This window comes from Trichinella spiralis, assembly GCF_000181795.1.
Source record: "Trichinella spiralis strain ISS 195 chromosome Unknown Scfld577, whole genome shotgun sequence".
Taxonomy (NCBI): domain Eukaryota; kingdom Metazoa; phylum Nematoda; class Enoplea; order Trichinellida; family Trichinellidae; genus Trichinella; species Trichinella spiralis.
Window position 1 is genome coordinate 1 of NW_003527516.1, and position 821 is coordinate 821.

The 821-nt window shown below is 45.7% G+C and overlaps 1 protein-coding gene across 1 annotated transcript; it reads right to left on the bottom strand.

The window, feature by feature from the left end:
- On the bottom strand, nt 1–412 carry Tsp_14934 (conserved hypothetical protein; the record flags this gene model as incomplete). Its single annotated transcript, XM_003370758.1, has 2 exons — nt 285–412; nt 1–67 (listed from the first exon to the last, which is right to left on the bottom strand). Coding segments are annotated over exons 1-2 (178 nt in total), but the record flags the coding sequence as incomplete, so codon positions are not given.
- Between the last annotated feature and the right edge of the window lie 409 nt (nt 413–821).

Genomic DNA, 821 nt, shown 5'->3' on the forward strand with positions numbered 1-821 from the left:
GTAGCGGTGTTGACGTGCAAATCACTCGTCTGACTTGAGTGTAGGGGCGAAAGACTAATCGAACCATCTAGTTGCTGGTTCCTTCCGAAGTTTCCCTCAGGATAGCTGGCATTTGTTTGTAACAATTTTATCCGGTAGAGCGAATGATTAGAGGTGTTGGGAACGCAATGTTCTCAGCCTATTCTCAAACTTCGAATGGGTAAGCAAGGCGTTTTGCTTTGATTTTACGATGAAATCGCCCAATTAGAATGTATAAATGCCTAAGTGGGCCAATTTTGGTAAGCAGAACTGGCGATGTGGAATGAACCAAAAGTCAGGTTAAGGTGCCAGACATTGGCGCTCATGAAATACCAGAAAAAGGTGTTGGTCGATATAGACAGCAGGACGGTGGCCATGGAAAGTTGGAATCCGCCCAGGAGTGTGTAACAACTCACCTGCCCGAATCGACTACCCCTGAAAATGGATAAGCGTTTGAGCTCCCAGGCCCATACCTGACCGTCTCAATTACGCACTTTTTTTTTTCGGAAAAAAGGTGTAAATGAACGTTGAGACGGGTAGGAAAGGTCGCGAACAGTGTTGCTTTTGAAAAAGTTTTTGAGCGTGAGCTCCGCTCGGAACCCCTGGTTGGGTGCAAAATCCTTGGGGTGGTAAGTAACAAAATATTTCAAGTGAAAAAACCTTTGAAAGGCCTGAAGTGGGAACAAAGGGTCCCATGGGGAACCAACTCCTTGGGGACGTGGGGTCCCAAACGATCCCAAAAAAAAAAAGGGGGAAAAACCCTTGGTTCCAAAATTTCCCACATGGAATTGGGAAAAAAAGAA